Source organism: Staurois parvus, unplaced genomic scaffold, assembly GCF_062004578.1.
Source record: "Staurois parvus isolate SC_StPar_1 unplaced genomic scaffold, SC_StPar_1.0 ptg000116l, whole genome shotgun sequence".
In the NCBI taxonomy this organism is placed as follows: Eukaryota; Metazoa; Chordata; class Amphibia; order Anura; family Ranidae; genus Staurois; species Staurois parvus.
Window position 1 is genome coordinate 4,893,249 of NW_028317912.1, and position 17,949 is coordinate 4,911,197.

General features: G+C 41.7%; 1 protein-coding gene across 3 annotated transcripts in view; it reads right to left on the minus strand.

Moving 5' to 3' along the window:
• Positions 1–481: 481 nt before the first annotated feature.
• Positions 482–17,949, minus strand: part of SH3YL1 (SH3 and SYLF domain containing 1) — a 185,083-nt gene continuing 167,615 nt past the window's right edge. For 2 of the 3 annotated variants that reach the window (XM_089671971.1, XM_089671969.1), the window contains 2 exons: positions 8,179–8,268; positions 482–866 (listed from right to left, as the gene is read on the minus strand). In XM_089671971.1, the coding sequence (XP_089528097.1) occupies positions 673–866; positions 8,179–8,268 (284 nt within the window). In that variant the 3' untranslated portion in view covers positions 482–672. The remainder of the gene's footprint in view (positions 867–8,178; positions 8,269–17,949) is intronic. The other variant, XM_089671970.1, reaches the window with a different exon arrangement.

The following is a 17,949-nucleotide window of genomic DNA, read 5'->3' on the forward strand; positions in this document are numbered from 1 at the left end:
AAAAATTTTTACTGGGCATGTTTAATAGCAAAAAGTCCAAAATATAGTTTTTTTCTCAAAAGTGTCTGTCTTTTTTTTTTTTTATAGCGCAAAAAATAAAACATGCACAACCAATCAAATACCACTGAAAGAAAGCTCAATTCATGGGAAAATAAGGACATAAATTTCATTTGGGTGCAGCGTTGCATGACCGTGCAATCGTAAGTTAAAGTGACACAGCGCCGTAACGCAAAAAATGGCCTGGTCAGGAAGGGAGGTAAATCTTCAGGAGGGCAAGTGGTTAAGGAGTATTGATTAAACGCAGCTTATTTGCAAGTTTTACAGCTCCCCAACCTCAAGAGTAAACAAGGAAACCTGCCCAATGAAGACTCAAACACCAATAAAAACCTGACTGAAGTTCTAATCCCTCCCCACTCTATCCATCAGACTGGTGATTTTTAGAGATTACTCGCTTTGGTGATTAGTTGTGAAAAAAACACCATAAAGTAGAATTTCACTTTATTTAAATACTTCAGATTTTTAAACATTTAATATAATATATTTTGAACTTTCTTCAATCTCTCTGAATATACATACACATAAAAATAAATATATTCCAATATTGTTGTAACCATTTTGTGCAATGTAACATTTCCCGTATCCTTGAATCAACATCTGTGCTTTTGTGCTGAGTTAATTCATCATAACATAATTAGCAGGGAAAATTCCCAGTTCTCCTTTTAACTTGCCCTCCCACCAGTCGTACTGGGAGTCCGTCTTTGTCACGATTGTGATCTTTTCCCCAGCTTGGAACGTCAGGTCTCCTGGCTGTAATCCTTCAAATGGGTAGATAGTAGTGGCAGTAATACCCTCTCCTTTGGAGCTGCCTGAGGAACATAAGATATAATCAACAATTAAAAGATCTGGAGGCAAGATCATCTAAAAGCCTGAACTCTGGACACATATAAAAAGTCTTAATTATTTCAGTTATGTATTTGTTACAAATACCGTATTTTCCAGCGTATAAGATGACTTTTCAACCCCTGAAAATCTTCTGAAAAGTCGGGGGTCGTCTTATACGCCGGTGCGAGCCGGTGTCAGGGCGGCACTTTTTCGAGGGGCGGCGCGGCGCCGCCCCCCCTCCTCCTCCAACGGACACTAAGTGCTGTGCCTTACCTGGCTCCGGTCCAATGACTATACGGTCCAGGAAGCGCGGCTGCTCCTTCTTTCAGTTCGGCCGCTTGATGGTCACGCGGCCGCTCGGCTCCGCCTCCTCACCGGTGATTGGGCGCCAGCACTGGAAAGGCACACAGGCGACCAATCACCGGCGAGGAGGCAGAGCCGAGCGGCCCCGCGAAAATCAAGCGGCCGAACTGGAAGAAGGAGCAGCCGCTCCTCTCCCCCACTGACACTAACGATAGGGCACTATTCCTCCTCCACACTGACACCAACGATGAGGCACTGTTCCTCCCCCACTGACACCAACGATGAGGCACTATTCTCCCCACTGATACCAATGATGGGGCACTATTCCTCCTCCCCACTGACACCAATGATGGGGCACGATTCTCCCTACTGATACCAATGATGGGGCACTATTCCTCCCCCACTGACACCAATGAAGGGGCACTATTCCTCCCACTGATACCAACGATGGGGCACTATTCTCCCCACTGATACCAATGATGGGGCACTATTCCTCCCACTGACACCAACGATGGGGCACTATTCCTCCCACTGACACCAACGATGGGGCACTATTCTCCCCCCCACTGACACCAACGATGGGGCACTATTCCTCCTCCCCACTGACACCAACGATGGGGCACTATTCTCCCCACTGATACCAATTATGGGGCGCAATTCCTCCCACTGACACCAATGATGGGGCACAATTCCTCCCACTGACACCAATGATGGGGCGCAATTCCTGCCACTGATACCAATGATGGGGCGCTATTCCTCCCACTGACACCAATGATGGGGTGCTATTCCTCCCACTGACACCAATGATGGGGTGCTATTCCTCCCACTGACACCAATGATGGAGCACTATTCCTCCCACTGACACCAATGATAGAGCACTATTCCTCCCACTGACACCAATGATGAGGCACTACTCCTCCCACTGACACCAATGATGGTGCACTATTCCTCCCACTGACTAATGATGGGGCACTATTCCTCCCACTGACTAATGATGGGGCACTATTCCTCACACACTGACACTAATGATGGGGCACCATCATTGGTGTCAGTGGGAGGAATAGTGTCCCATCATTGGTATCAGTGGGAGGAATAGTGCCCCATCATTGGTGTCAGTGGATGAAATAGTGCCCCATCATTGGTGTCAGTGGGAGGAGTAGTGCCTCATCATTGGTGTCAGTGGGAGGAATAGCGCCCCATCATTGGAATACCATACTGAAATAGCATACCATATTGAAATCAAATCTGATGTTTTTTCATTTTTATTTGGTGTGCGTTGGAAGAGGGGTAGTCTTATACGGCGAGTATAGCTCAAACCCTATATTTTAACAGGAAAAGTAGGGGGTCGTCTTATATGCCCAGTCGTCTTATACGCCGGAAAATACGGTAATTTGTCCTGTATGTTCCCAAAACTGAAGCGCTTACACTTGAGAGGAAGGGGGTGGTGCTCAGCCCTGAGACATTCAGGAAACTATTACTTTTTTTTTGTGCATTGTTTTCAAAGTATGGAAGGAGCATGTGCATTACAATGAATAATCTAGTAAGCAGCATAACACACAAAACATTTTTATAAAGAACATGTCAACAGTCAGGAATAGGCAGTAGACAATTTCCACTATTGTGGGGTACAGAACAGTGTGACACAGACACCAACATAAGTGGAGTCGTATTACTTGAGAGGTAAGGTCAAAAGGTGGGGAGGGGGAAAAGGGAAAAAAGGGGAGTTGGGAAGGGATCAGGAAGGAGAATGGGAAAGAAGGGGGAAACAGGAACGGGATACGGAGATGGTGGTTTACAGGCTATTGACATCTATGGGAGCCATTTCTAAACCGCATTATGTGTAAACAGGATAATCCTGAGCACTAATCCTGTCCTGAACCTGATGTAAACCTGACATGAACCGGTGAACAACTACTGTATCAATTAGCTGTGAAACCTGAGCTTCAATCCGCATTGCACATGTGTGAATCAATAAATAATAATTAAATTATTACCATTAAATTAATTCAAATTATGATACAAATAACTAATAAAAGTGTGTAAATACCAACAAATATTTAAATAGATAGTTTCAACTAATCAATCTCCTCCAAATAAATATCAAAATAATTCCACATGAAATACTCCTCCAAAAAAAAAAAAATTTTTTTATCAAGTGCTCATAAATCATCTATTCGTGACATGATATACTTACTAATACCCTCAATTTCATTTAAATTCATAAAACCCTCATTTAATATAATAAAAATAGTAAACCAACTAATAACCCTCAACTAAAACACATTTAGATGATCCCCCAAAAATAAAAATAACCAAATGCTCATAAATAATTAATAGTGATTAGTATGAATCCAAATATCATCAAAATAATAGTCCCATTGAATAAACAATCGTTTATATAGAGTGACTTGGTGCTTGTTGTTCTTCAATTTGTGACTTTTGTGAATCCTTCAAATAGTGAAGATGTGCGCTCACCTCCTTTGATGCCTGCAATTAGGCTATACACGCTTTCGGTTCACTTTCCCTGGAACCTGCTGGACATACACTTTTGCTGGTAAAATTGGGAGATCCTTCCTTTAGGAGTAATGGATGTATCCTCTGGTGGCTGATTATCCCCTCAGGGATTACACACTCCTTTTGTTATCTCAGACCTCCTAATTATCCTCTTCTTGTGTTGCTCCGCATGCAGGAAGAAATAGAGGACATAGTGCTTTACCTTTTAAAACTTTTTATTCCCACCATCCAAGTATTAAACTCACATTACACAGGTTTAAGTAGCGCAATATCCCATTGGAAATCCTCTGCTGGCCTCTGAGTCATACACCTGCCGTCTATCGTGTTGTGCAGCTCCTCTCCGAGTGATGACGTAGCCCCTCCCCTAGAGGAGGAGTATTTCATGTGGAATTATTTTGATATTTATTTGGAGGAAATTGATTAGTTGAAATTATCTATTTAAATATTTTTTGGTATTTATACACTTTTATTAGTTATTTGTATCATAATTTGAATTAATTTAATGGTAATAATTTAATTATTATTTATTGAGAAGTATTTAGGAGCGCAACATATATTTGTAGATGTTTCCAACACAGATGTAGTTATGTGTTTCATGTTTGCGATCCTCTAGTAATTATCACACCTGTGGCTCGCAAGTCACTCTGATTCATCTATACATGTGTGAATCAGTTCTAATAGTCCTCCACTTGATGACACTCCGACTCCCTCACACCTTAGATGTAGACAGCCACATAAAAGAGACTTCAAAAGAAAGAAAGTTCCTTAAGGTTCAACAGGACTATAGATCTTTTTTTTTTTCTGAGGAGGTTCAGCTCACAGCTTCCTTGAAGGAAGGAAGGGAAGGAAAAAAAGAGTGGGTGGAAGGAAGGAAGGGTAGGTGGAAGGAAGGAAGGGGTGGGTGGAAGGAAGAAAGGGGTGGATAGAAGAAAGGGAGGGGTGGATAGAAGAAAGGGAGGGGTGGGTGGAAGAAAAGAAGGGGTGGGTGGAATGAAGGAAGGGCTGTATTGAAGGAAGGGGGTGGGTGGAAGGAAGGAAGGGGTGGGTGGAAGGAAGGAAGGAAGGGGTGGGTGGAAGGAAGGAAGGAAGGGGTGGGTGGAAGGTGGGTGGAAGAAAGGGGTGAATGGAAGGAAGGGGTGGGTGGAAGGAAGGAAGGGAGGGAGGAAGGGCTGGGTGGAAGGAAGGGAGGGGTGGGTGGGTGGAAGGAAGGGAGGGGTGGGTGGGTGGAAGGAATGAAGAGAGGGGTGGGTGGGTGGAAGGAATGAAGAGAGGGGTGGGTGGAAGGAGGAAAGGAAGGAAAGGGGTGGGTGGAAGGAAGGGGAGCTGTTTATGGAAGGAAGGAAGGGAGGGGTGGGTAACAGGAAGGAAGGGGTGGATGGAAGGAAGCAAGGGGTGAATGGACGGAAGGGGGGTGGAAGGAAGGAAGGGGGGTGGAAGCAAGGATGGGGGGGGTGAAAGGAAGAGAGGGGTGGGTGGAAAGAACAGGAGGGGTGGGTGGAAGGAAGGGGTGGGTGGAAGGAAGGGGTGGGTGGAAGGAAGGAAGTGATGGGTGGAAGGAAGGAAGTGAAGGGTGGGAGGAAGGAAGGGAGGGGTGGAAGGAAGGAAGGGAGGGGAGGAAGGGGGGGAGGAAGGGAGGGAGGAAGGGAGGGGAGGAAGGGGGGGAGGAAGGGAGGGAGGAAGGGAGGGAGGAAGGGAGGGGTGGAAGGGAGGGAGGAAGGGAGGGGTGGGAAGAAGGAAGGAAGGGAGGGGTGGGTGAAAGGAAGGAAGGGAAGCAGGAGTGAGTGGAAGGGTGGAAGGAGAGGTGGGTGGAAGGAAGGGAGGGGTGGGTGGAAGAAAGGGAGGGGTGGGTGGAAGGAAGTAAAGGATGGGTAGAAGGGATGGGTGGGTGAAAGGAAGCGAAGGAGGAAGAAAGGGAGGGGTACGTGGAAGGAAGGAGTGGGTGGAAGGAAGGAAGGGAGGGATGGGTGGAAGGAAGGAAGGGAGGGATGGAAGGAAGGGAGGGATGGAAGGAAGGGAGGGATGGAAGGAAGGGAGGGAGGGAGGGAAGGAACTGAGGTCGGACTTACATCACTCAGTCAGAAGCATCAGGGTTGTCGGCTGCTCTGTGTTCAGTTTCCCGCCCACACATCCTGTGAAGCTGCACGGACTGGAGTGTGGGTGGGCACAGGGGGAGGCAGAGCAGATCTAGCCTATCTCTTCCCTCCTCTCCTATTGGTGCGGAGGATAGAGGGAGGGGCTGGGCAGTGAGAAGAACACAGCGGTGGTGGGAGGGCCAGAAAGAAAACTGAACCATCAGGTATGCTCCTTGCAGTGGCGGGGGCGGTGACAAGCAGCGACCTGCTGTATGGCTTTCAATGAAGCAGCTGGAAGCCGCATCTCCTCCGCTCCCTCCTGCAGGGCTCTATTACTTTAAATAGTACTGTCTTACAGGAGGGGAGAGTACAGGAATAAAATTCAATGGTGTACTGCTTCTTTTTATTGTCCAATCACAAGATGAGGTGAGTTATTAACCAGAATCTGCTGCCTAACTTCAATGCAGCAAGCATAATGGTCTAGCAAGGGTGAGGTTAAGTGATCATACAACAGACGGAAGTGGAATAGTCTTCCATAAAGATAAACAGAATCCGAGGGTCGAAAGTTTTTCTGACCTCACAGAGGTTGGAAATGTGAAATTAACAGTATTAGAATATTAAGTACAAACTTGTTTTCTGAGAAGATTTGCAGCAAACATGCCAGAAAGCTATTTCTGTAAGGATTTTGCAAAAATACAGTTTAACTGACAGGTCTTTATGTATCAGTAGATGGGATTGCTCCGGCACCTGCCAGCAGCTGCAGATAATTTGGAACAAGTGCACCATACCTGACAAGTATATTTTGTGTGGGTCTGCTTGGAATTTAAAACAAACTATGCACAGGCATTTTGGAAATTTAGAGTTTAATGAAAGGAAAAGATTTTAGTTGACGCATCAATACCAACAAACACTTATTAACAATGGCACCGGTCACATACACAATGAATGTTAGTGGTGGAATTCAGTGCACAATCTTTATTGCATTCACACACACCTCTGAGCACATTTTCTCATCTTTTCACACTTGTATTCATATTTGCACATCTCTTCACACTTACACACAGATTTTCCTTTCCTGTCACAGCTGCTAAAAGAATTTGGAAGCGTATATGTAGAAAAATGAGGTCAAGATATATCAAATTGTTGTCATAAACTGAACCACCCTAAACAGCTGTGAGGGTCAGTGTGGGAATACACTACATGATTACATTAAATGACAGTTATGCCAAATTCTCCAAAGCCAGTGAGAGTAAGGTTCGTAAACTCATGTGGGACAGACCTTATCATTTATCAGTCAGTAAAGAAAGAGCTGAAATTATGAACTTAACCAATCATAACTGATACCTTCCCTGTTCAGACTTCAGTAAACTGAAAGTATCCGCTATGAGTTACTGCATTTTGCACGTTATCCTTGCATGCCTCTACTTAACTGTGCACAGCCATCTAAAGCAGAGTGCCTGAGCTGACAGGAAGGAGAACTGTTAGTAAACAAAACAGTCCTCCTCTCCATCAGAGATGCTCAGTAATCACCAGACGCCGGCGGGTAATCTCCAACCGGGACCCCTTTATTGGCGGCCACAAATGCCGGCACAAGTAGGGTTCGCGTGCACCCCCTACCCGGAAATGTGAAATCACGTATATATACATGGTTTTGCACACCCCTAACGCCCTGTAGCAGTATATCTGTTATAGGGCAGCAGGAAAGCGGCTAATTGATGAAGAAATAATGAAAGAGTAGCCCACACCTGGCCATGAAACAGCTTTTGATGATTCAATTGTCCAATTACTTTTGTTCCGTTGAAAAAGGAGGATGGCTACTCTTAAGAGATGTAATTCCTAAACCCTTCCTCCAATTTGGATGTACATACCTACAAATTAAACCTGAGAATGTGCACTTTCAGCCCACATCCATTATATAACTATAGCTTGAATATGTTTTGGTAAATACCTGAAAAAAACTAAAATTGTGCCTGTGTCCAAATATATATGGACCTAACTGTGTGTGTGTGTGTGTGTGTGTGTGTGTGTGTGTGTGTGTGTGTGTGTGTGTGTGTGTGTGTGTGTGTATATATATATATATACATATATATATATACACACACACACTGTAAATATATTCAACAAAATCTGATTATAAAAATATTGTATTGGTATGGTAAAGCTCAAAGTGCACGCATGTGGTTTACTTTAGGAAAGCTTTATTCCTCTTTCCACACTACATTGCAAAGCACACAGGGAAAAGAAGCAGTTTGCGTAAATTGTTAGCATACCATTAAGGTATGATTAACCTCCCTAACGGTATTCCCGAGTGTAGCTCGGGGTAAAATGTCTGTACCAAAAGCGGTAACCGCGAGCTACACTCGGGCTTACCATGCGGCGCTGCATAGGGAGTCCCTGCAGCACTTACCTTGTCCTTCGCTCCCGCGATGTGTCCCCTGCAGCGTCCCCGGCCATCTCCTCCGGCTGATGCCGGCATCCGGCTCCTGTGTTCTGGTCCCTGTGAAGTCGGGAAATTTGAAAATTTAAAAAAAATGTCATTTTTTTCAAAACGATTTTACATGGTAAAACATTGCTGTTTCAACCCATTTCACATACATTTTGTCCCTAGTGCTTTGTCCTGTCCCCTGTCTGCATTTTGATTGTTCTTTCTGCCTGGAGACTTAGAAAAGTCCATGGCGTCCAAAAAGTGTCCTTTAGGTCAAAAGTCGGTTTAGATCAGCTAGAGAACAGCGATAGTAAATCAGAACCACTTGCAGAATTGAGTGATGATTCGTGGAGAAATTTGTCATCAAACACTGAAAACGATTCTGCGACTTTGCTCAGTGATGTGCGAACTTGGCGCTATATTTCAAATTTCAGTGTTTTTGGTTTGATTATATTATTGAATTAAATGTTTGATTTAGAATCTTGTTCAGACAGATTTCAGTGAGTTATTCCTAAAAATTACAGCCTACAATAAAAAAACTACATATTTCCATGCAAAATAATTGTACTGCTTTCAGCACCAAAAATATGAAATAATCATACCGCTAGGGAGGTTAAGAAGGTAAGGTTAAGAAGGCGACTTTTTCATAGGTTTGCAAATGCTACAGAAATTGCATTCACTTATGTGAGCTATCGATGCTTGTACAGCGAACCCAAATGGCATTCAGATCAATCCACATTACTGCTGCGACCTAGAGATTAATCTAAGGAAGGAATATGTTTATTTATTTTTAGGATATATATTTCTATTTTTACTCTTCTCTTTCTCCCTTTTTCTTTTACAATTTGTTCAATATTTTTTTTCTTTATGAAGGATCTTGATTTGGCTAGTGGGGGCCAGCTACAAACCCCCAATATAGCTGTGCAGCAGTAGATCACTTTAAATAGTGTTATATTATGAAGTGATTGCAGCCAGCAATAGATCCCTATTGCAATGATCTACTGCTGTAGGGAGAGGCTGGACAGAGGTGCAATATTTTAGCCCCAGGTCTGCTACTGTACTATACAGAAGCATAGTGTTTACATTCAATTCTGGAGCATTTCCCTATGGAGTTGACTCAAATCGAAATGATTAAATCCTTTAGTAAAGCAGCCTCATTGTGTCAACCAAGATTTCAGCTACAGGCAGCCCAATCTGAAACACATTTGGCTAGATCTCACATGGCAAAAGCTCACATATAGGCATGATCTCATATGTTACAAACTGCATATTTAAAGCAAGGTAAATGGCTGAATGATATTCTAGACATCTCAGAAGAAGATTGGAGTGAGTTCTTTAATACATTTTGTTACTACTAAATCAGTCAGGGATTAATTCATCCAGCTGAGATTTGGAAAAAATTTTTTCCAAAGAATATGATAAATATTCCATACCTAACAAAGAGGACATACTGTACCAGTGCATGTCTACCAAAGAGGACATAATGTGCCAATGCATGTCCACCAGAGAGGACATACTGCACCAGAGCATGTCTACCAGAGAGGACACACTGTATCAGTGCATGTCGACCAGAGAGGACATACTTTACCAGTGCATGTCTACCAGAGAGGACATACTGTACTAGTGTATGTCTATAAGAGAGGATATACTGTACCAGTGCATGTTGACCAGAGAGGACATACTGTACTAGTGTATGTCTACCAGAGAGGACATACTGTAGCAGTGCATGTTGACCAGAGAGGACATACTGTACCAGTGCATGTCTACCAGAGAGGACATACTGTACCAGTGCATGTCTACCAGAGAGGACATACTGCACCAGTGCATGGCTACCAGAGAGGACATACTGTACCAGAGCATGTCTACCAAAGAGGACATGCTGCATCAGTGCAAGTCGACCAGAGAGGACATACTGTACCAGAGCATGTCGACCAGAGAGGACATGCTGTATCAGTGCATGTCGACCAGAGAGGACATACTGTACCAGAGCATGGCTACCAGAGAGGACATACTGTATCAGTGCATGTCGACCAGAGAGGACATACTGTACCAGAGGACATACTGTATCTGTGCATGTCTAACAGAGAGGACATACTCTATCAGCACACAAGGTTATTTTCTAAGACAACTAATATTCTTTTGCGCAGAGAAACCTCACAAATTAACCTGCACCAAAATCTGTAAGAGCACAAAAAGCAAGCAACACACCCTGGTGAAAGATGAAAGGTGAGTTCCTGTTTTGGGGGATGAAACATCCACTTTATCAAGGTACTTCTGCCTTATATAAGTCAGTTCAGAAAACAACACTTCTAGGAGTGTCCAACATGTGGGTCCCCTGTAGCCAGTGAAAGCTGAGGGAGACCCAGGAGATCTACACTCAGACATGTTTTACTCAGACTTCACTTATGTGACAGCTAAGCCAACCACCAAAAATGTCATAGTTTGCAGTATACCATCCCTTAGATGTGATGGCTGCATTCATTTTCACTTTTCAGACTAAGAACATTTTCAACAATTACAGAAAATACCTGTTGATCTAACCATAAATTTAAAGTCCTTGTTGCTTCCTATACACTGAGCAGACAGCAAAAACAATTGTATCTTTCTTTTGGAAATCAGTAATCCTATCAACTACCATGTAATAGAGATGGACAAATGCACATACTTGAAGTTCAGCATGAATAACAACCATGGTTGCCTCCATAAAGTGAGTGAAATAGCCATCCAAGGACATCTCGGGATATGAAGGTGAAAATAAAGGGAAAAATGTCTGAAAAAAAAGCAAATGCAGCTACCTTATCTAAAGACTGGTATGCTGCAATACATTATATGCATAATATATAACTTTTCATTTTTGGCTTTAGATTTTTAAGGTTGTAGGACCTTAATTGTTTGAATTTTAATGCACACTGATGACCTATTTGAAATCATTTTGTTTGTGTTGGCTTCTCAAGTATCTCTTATGCAAATGTTTTTGTTGATTTTTGAATGCACTACTCAGCATGTATTTTAGCAGGAGAATGAAATCTGGTTTCTGTGCACAGAAGGGATAACACTGTTCTTAACACCTGAATGTCCAGTAAATATCATGGGGTAGATTTACTAAAACTGGTGCACTCAAAATCTGGTGTAGCTGTGCATGGTGGTAGCCAATCAGCCTCTAACTTCAGCTTTAGCTCTCTAGTTTATGTAAATAACCACCCACAAGTCCAGGCAATAAGTTACCATTTTTTATGAGGTGCCAAAGCATATATGTTAACTAACTTTAGATATTTTGATGATACCCTATCCAGCTAGAATATTTAGTTTTTTGAGATTACAAATTAATCTAGATGCTAACCATAAGAGACCAGTTACCAAAAACAACAAATACAGAAATGACTAGGAAACTGTTTTACTTTAGTTTTTTTTACAGGTTTGTTGCCTTGTTAGCTTAAGATTATTCATTATTATCATAGTAGCATGACGGATAAGTTTCTTGCAACGAATCTCAGAGCGAGGACCTAACAGATTTCAAGTAGACCCCACCAACCTGAACAACCTTAGACCCATTTCCCTGCTGCCATTTACCTCTAAATTCCTAGAACGCTTAGTCTACAATCGTCTGAGCTCCTACCTCACCGACAACAACCTTCTCAACTCCTTACAGTCTGGCTTTCGCCAACTTCACTCCACCGAAACTGCCCTACTCAAACTCACCAATGACCTACTAACTGCAAAAACCAACGGCCACTATTCAATACTCCTACTACTCGACCTCTCCGCGGCTTTTGACACGGTTGACCATCCCCTCCTCCTCAAAAAACTACACTCTTTTGGCCTCAGCGACTCCGTTCTCTCCTGGTTCTCCTATCCTTCGCAGCGCTCCTTCAGTGTTACCTATAACGCTACCACCTCCTCCTCACTCCCCCTCTCTGTAGGGGTCCCCCAAGGTTCTGTCCTTGGACTCCATCTCTTCTCCATCTACACCTCCTCCCTTGGTCACTTGATAAGCTCCCACGGCTTAAATTACCATCAATTACTACCAAATCTATCTGTCTACCCCTCACCTCACCCCTTCAGTTTCCACCCGCATCGCTAGCCTACCAAGCGACATATCGGCTTGGATGTCACTCCACTTCCTCAAACTCAACATTTCCAAAACTGAGCTTCTAGTATTCCCCCCTGCCCATGCCACCCCCACTGACTTCACCATAAACATTGTCAACACCATCCTCAGTCCATCCCCTCACGCCAGGTTACTAGGTGTAATCCTAGACTCCCATCTATCCTTCCAGCCCCAGATCCAATAGCTGACAAAATCATGTAGACTTCACCTCCGTAACATCTCCAAGATACGACCGTTCCTAACCCCGGAAACCACTAAGCAACTTATTCTCTCCATTGTCATATCACGCCTCGACTACTGTAACTCCCTCCTTATTGGCCCACCTCATCGCAGGCTATCCCTCCTCCAGTCTATCATGAACGCTGCTGCCAGACTCATCCACCTCACTAACCATTCTGTATCCGCCACCCCTCTCTGCCAATCCCTCCACTGGCTCCCAGTTGCCCAACTGATAAAATTCAAAACTCTAACAATGACATATAAAGCCATCCACAACACTGCCCCAAATTACATAACCGATCTAATCTCTAAATATCACCCAAACCGTACACTCCGCTCATCACATGACCTCTTACTCTCTAGCTCCCTTATCTCCTCCTCCCATGCTCATCTCCAAGACTTCTCCAGGGTGTCACCTATCCTCTGGAACTCCCTACCCCAATCTATCAGACTATCACCTACTCCACTTGCCTTTCGGCAATCACTGAAAACCTCTCTCTTCAGGGAAGCCTACCCCACCCTCTGCTAATTCTGGAATCCTCCACTCTTCTAACCACTCCATCCCCCACAGTGACTACCTACTGTACCATTCGCCCCTCCCTCCTAGATTGTAAGCTCCAAGGAGCAGGGCCCTCAAATCCCTCTTGTATTGAACTGTATTGTTACTGTATTGTCTCCCACTATAATGTAAAGCGCTGAGCAAACCATTGGCACTATATAAATCCTGTATAATAATAATTATAATAAACAGTACAGTGAGATGAAAAAAAACCCAGTCCATCAGAGGGGAAAAAGTTCTACTAGCTCCACCATGGTCACATGAAAATAGTTTAGGTCTGTGTATTATGCATTTATTTTCATAGGTACACTTTCATGATAGTTATCTTTTAAGTGCTGAGTCACTACTTACACATTCTGTATATTTATATATAGCTCAATGATATTCTTTGTTATAAGGAAACAGATGGCATTTTTGCTCAACATATGGTGATACCAATAACATGATACTGTCATTGCTTACATTGTGATAGCTGATACTAGGTGGTGTCTTCCGTTTAATCGATTAATAGTTAACCCCATTATCACTATCGGACTTCTTTGTTACTGTCTTGGGGTAGGGATAATCTGTCCCTCCCAGATGTACCTGTGCCTGCCCAAAGGACAGCACTATGCAACTGTGCATTGGTGTGAGATTCTTCAAGACAGGATGTGTATATATATGAAAAAATATGGTAAGAAACATGACTAATGTTACAATGGATGAATGTTCAATCAGAGCTGTGAAACACGTGTCAAGGCCACCCCTGTATCACTAAAAAACCTGCATCTGCATAGATATCTGACATTTCTATATGACATGAGTTATGATTTATTTTAGTTATGTATGAGACAATGAGGGTAGAAGAATAGGGAGTGAAAAAAAGCTGATGTAAAACCACTATAATAGGACCCCATGCTTTTTAATAAGTTTTTGTGTTATTTTGAAAATATAACTATTTTTATGGGTATTCAAATAAATGATGAATGTTTTTAAACAAATTTGGATTTCTATGTGTGATGCCTTAAATATCTACCTTCTCTTGGTTAGTATATGAAGTTTGTTCACATGTACCACAGTAATTAGTGCTCTTGTAAAGCTTGGGTCCTGAGTCTAGTTCCCACTTCTGCATGGAGTTTGTATGATCTTATCATGGGATTTACTACCACAAAACAAACACATACTTACAGGTTAAATGACATTTCACTTGGTCCGTGAAAACCCATACTGAGAATGGAAAAAGGTTTGGCAAAGATCTACAAACCTTGCTCCATAATAAGAGACAAGCCACGGGGACTATTGCCCTATGGGTCCAGTGACACAAGGTGGCCCTAAGACTCTCAAGAATAGAAATGATAATCCACATTGAAAATAATAATTGTATGTCTTTAACAGGGGCGGACTGACAACTCATGGGGCCCCCGGGCAATAGGGGATCATGGGGCCCCTGTGTCCTTGCCCAAACTCAAAAAAGCCTATGAAAAATGTACCAGGGGCATCTCATGGGGCCCCCTACAGACCCTGGGCCCTCAGGCAGTGCCCGAGTTTCCAAATGGTCAGTCCGCCCCTGGTCTTTAAATATCTCTTAGCATGAGGATCTATTTAGACATTTATAAACCAAAAGCTTGTTGCGGTTTGTCTTGGCAGATTTACTTCTGGCCAAAATGTATTGTTTATGCTTCATTTTGTTACTGTGAAAGTACAAGATCAGACTATGCAGGGAATGCCATTAATCATTCTGCTATCTCCAGGGTGTTTGATCAGCGCTTTAAACACCGTTTTTTTCTGATTCAGGAACAGTGAACTGTTCTTGGAAAGTGTGCTCAGTAATTGGTTTGTACTTTTGTTCTTGTAGACATTTACTGACAGCACTGACCTTAGTAACAAGTAAGCGCAACCTATGAGAACAAAGTCAACCTTCCCTGGAAAGGTGTCTTTTCAAACATGTTAACATTTTTTACAGACTATAAAATCTGTACTAGACACACACAAGTAGCAACATACTTATTTAAAGGGTTAGGCTATCCAAAACTGATAATTCAGGTACATATCAGCTACTGGTAGTCAATATGGCAATCATATGATCGGGAAACAGTTTGGCAGAGACAGTTAGAAAACTGCATAATAACCGGGCAGGTAGGCAGACTTTGGGACTAAACACAATGGGTGCTTTAATCCAAGGCAGGGGTCTCAAAACTTTCCAAACAAAGGGCCAGTTTACTGTCCTTCATACTTAAGTGGGGCCAGACTGTGGCCATTGGACCCATATGGAAGAAAAATATATTTGAAATATATTTTAAAAATATTCTTCCCAAATATATTGACATACATTTGAAATACTACAATTTTGGCCATATTCAATTTATTTCAAAATATATTTAAATATATACTGTATGTTGAAATGCGTTTTTATTACAAAATATATGAAAAAAATAAAAAAATACATTTCAAATATACTGTCTTTAAAAATACAAATCTACATTTTTGAAATGCATTTATAAATATATGTAAAAATATGTTAAAATTACTTTTTTATATGTTGAAAAAATTCTGAAGAATATATTTTAAAAAATATATATTTTAAAAAATATTCTTCAGATTTTAACATAGAAAAGTCATTTTAACATATATTTGTAAATGCATTCCAAAAATGTAGATTTGTATTTTTAAAGACATACAGTATATTTGAAAATGTATTTTTAAAAATATTTTTCACATATTTCGTAATAAAAACGCATTTCAACATACCGTATATATATATATTTATTGAAATATATTTTTAAATATATTGAATATGGCCAAAATTGTAGTATTTCAAATATATGTCAATACATTTGGGAAGAATATTTTAAAATTATATATCAAATATATTTTTCTTCCATGTGGGGAAGTAGGAAAGGTCCCAACATCAGTTAAATAAACAATGCCCCATTGTTGGTGTCAGTAGGAGGAATTGTGCCCCATTGTTGGTGTCATTGGGCCCCAGTGTTGGTGTCATTTGGAGGAATTGTGCCCTATCTTTGGTGTCATTGGGAGGAATTACGCCTCTTCATTGGTGTCAGTGGTAGAGATTATGCCCCATCATTGGTGTCAGTGGATGAAAATAATGCCCCAAGGGCTGGATAAAAGCAAGCAAAGGGCCAGACTATAAAGTCTTTATTAGACACATATAAGTAGCAACATACTTATTTAAAGAGTCAGTCTATCCAAAACTGATAATTCAGGTACATATCAGCTACTGGCAGTCAATATGGCTATTGTATGATCGTAACACAGTTTGGCAGAGACAGTAAGAAAACCGCATACGAACCAGGCAGGTAGGCAGACTTTGGAAACACAGGAAGACAATGGATGCTTTAATCTAAGGCAGGGATCTCCAAACTTTCTAAACAATGGGCCATTTTACTGTCCTTCAGACTTAAGGGGGGCAGAACTGTGGCCATTGGGAGTAGAAAAGATCCAAACATCAGTGGAATACAATGCCCCATTATTGGTATCAGTGGAAAGAATTGTGTCGCATCATTTGGTGACTACTGACCTAAGGGAATCTAGCTAAAAACTTTAAATATAAAAATATGGGAGCTTCCGTTGCTGAGCCAACCATATGATCAGATTTCAGTTGACAGTTGTTGACCACAAACAAACCATCTGCTGCATGTACAGTGTTGTTAGACATAAGGTCTGTTTCAGACTGGCAGTCAGGGGGGTGGTAAAAATGGGCTACTGAGTCATGGAATGGGAACAGCACTCCGCTGTGAGTGTGAAAGAGCCCTTAGACTGCTAGCAAAGGTCTGAATGCAGAATTTTCATGAATAAGATGAAATATCCAGATTTCAGCATAAGCCCCATCATCTGGGTGACGTGACAGGACAATAATATATCTTATAAGAAGTATTCCTATTATTAACAGAGGGTACTTGTATGTGAAATCATGAGGAAAATAATCAAAACCAGTCTATTAATACAGTTTCATTTCAAGAGAAGGTTAAAAAGCTGAGTACATCAGATGGGATGGTAAAAGGTAACAGACAGCATCTATATTACTTCTGTACTATCTGAAGAGTCATTATTGTTCCCAATTCCATCTATTAGTAAAATCTTCATAATGTGGCATACTTCTATTTCTGTAGCACAACTTTGATAATATGAATAACTAAGATAAAATTGTATTACAACTGTATAAACTAGGCAACCACGTATAGACATTTTTATTATAGGCCCAGACAACATATAGCTTCTAAAAACAGAAAACCTTTTTTTTCTTCACAAGCTTGCACTCTGAAATATATTCAGTTAGCCAACAAATGGTTTTGCCTTCATTTTTACTTTTCTTACTACTATCTATGGCTGAAACTACACAACGCTTTATTGCTAGCATGATTGCATGACGTTTTAATTGCAATTATGATTTTTCTTTATAGTTTGCTATGACACTGGCTGCAGTCATTCTACTTTTTCACTAATTTGTATGCAGTGAGGCTGTTGAGTCTATCATCAAGATTCTTAGTTTGATTTGGGCTAATTGCATCCTGAAGCCAGAAGCTATACATGACTAGAGCTAGGTGACAACATTATCATCTCACACAAGATGGTGCTAAAGTGCCACACATCCAGAAATCAGGAGATTTCCCTCTGTGCATCAAGAGGAACTGTCTGTGACATTGTCATCACTGGTGATAACAGTCTTATTAGCTGAAATCAGATTTTCTTCCAACTGAGCTTCCAACGAAGATGTAATATAACCTATATATAATCTATATTTGAAACAATTTAAATATTCTAACTTATGGATCTAAGGGAACCAGTAGACTTCTATTGGTTGGTGTCTGCCTGACGCTATCAAATATGTTAATATGTTATAAAACTGGCTGAATTATCATACTGCAGT